Here is a 1,521-nt window from a genome sequence, read left to right on the forward strand (position 1 = left end):
TAATCCCTGAGCCTGTGAAAGTAGAATGGCGTGGGTCTAGTTGTCCCCCTCCTAAGCAGTGCTAACGCTGATGCTAACGGGCGGATCTGTGCTGCTTTCCCTCCCCAGCTGCTGTGACTGTCTGGCTCACATCTGTCGGAGGAAGAAGGAGCTCAAGGCTCGGACCGTTTGGCTCGGATGTCCAGAGAAATGTGAAGAGAAGTATCCGAAAAACGCCATCAAGAACCAGAAGTACAACATCCTGACCTTCGTGCCTGGGGTGAGTCAGCGGCAAAAATGGTTTCCAATGCGTAAAGTTTCAAATCAATTATAAAAAGACATAAAAAATTTAAGCTGTGTTGGACGGTCCTCGCAGTTCAGCACCGCCGCCTCCATGCATCCACCCAGCCAATTGACACGTTTCACACTTCACCACTACACAGTGGTGAGGTGTGAGTTAAGCCCTGAACACACTGGTCGCGTACCACTTTTTAATCTCGATATGATTTTTTCCATGTGATCGCACAGAGCTACAAACTAGCATCCTGCACGGTGTCTGGGATAGTGTCTGAGGTGTGCCAGGCATTGTGGACGGCACTACAGCCAGTATCTGCCCTTAGCTACCAAACAGTAGGGCCCTATAATTTCCGCGATCATGTAATCGCGGACAGAATCGCAGAATTGGCAAATTAACGCGGAATCTAGTGTAAACGCGGAATTTCTACATTTGAAATGAAATTCTGTTTTTGTGTGGGAAAATGCACACCGGGGGACGCAAATCTGGGCGACACAACCCCTCCCGCTCCGTCATATCCGCTAACCTTCCCCCATCAAAACATTGAAAAAATTGCGAAGCGGCTCTCCACAGCTCGGCTTTCGGCGAAAAAGTTGAGAAACACGAGGCTAAGCCCTGAGTACAGAGCCGAGCAGTTCCCTGATGACTTTTACGTGTCAGGTGAACGATTGTTTTGCAAGTGTTGTCAACATTCCATTGATTGGAAGCGCAAAAAAACATGGACTGACCACTTGTCATCCAAAATCCATGTGAAGAACAAGGTGAAGTACAATAACGCTAGCAAGGCCACCGCGTCCCTACAGACGTGCCTTACTGCTACGTTAAAAGGACATTCTTTTTACGCCTAAAATAGCAGTAAAGGGTAAAAAAACAGAATTCGCAAAAATTAAAATGGAAAAAAAAGAATTTTTAAAAATGTAAAGGGAAAAAACGGAATTTTCAAAAATGTAAATGGAAAAAACTGAATTTTCAAAAATTTAAACGGAAAAAACGGAATTTGGGAAAAAAATAAAACGGAATTTATAGGGCCCTAAAACAGGAAATACGCATAGTGTAGAGTAGGGATGGAGCGGTTTATGAAAACCGTCCGAACCGTTCGGTTCGACTGTCTCAGTTCGGTTTGTGTGTGTTGCGTTCGGTTCATGCGCTGCTCCTTTTTCTCATAGGCAAAGCGTTTCCACTCCAGAGCAGAAGGTGGCGGTACTGCGACCAAAGCCAACCACCAGTAGTAAACAAGAAGAAGAAGA

General features: G+C 45.6%; 1 protein-coding gene across 1 annotated transcript in view; it reads left to right on the forward strand.

Moving 5' to 3' along the window:
- Positions 1–1,521, forward strand: part of atp9b (ATPase, class II, type 9B) — a 57,638-nt gene that overhangs the window by 6,994 nt on the left and 49,123 nt on the right. The window contains exon 3 of the mRNA XM_015384421.1: positions 109–259. Within this exon, the coding sequence (XP_015239907.1) occupies positions 109–259 (151 nt within the window). The remainder of the gene's footprint in view (positions 1–108; positions 260–1,521) is intronic.

This window comes from Cyprinodon variegatus, unplaced genomic scaffold (assembly GCF_000732505.1).
Source record: "Cyprinodon variegatus isolate N-32 unplaced genomic scaffold, C_variegatus-1.0 Scaffold312, whole genome shotgun sequence".
NCBI classification, from domain to species: Eukaryota; Metazoa; Chordata; class Actinopteri; order Cyprinodontiformes; family Cyprinodontidae; genus Cyprinodon; species Cyprinodon variegatus.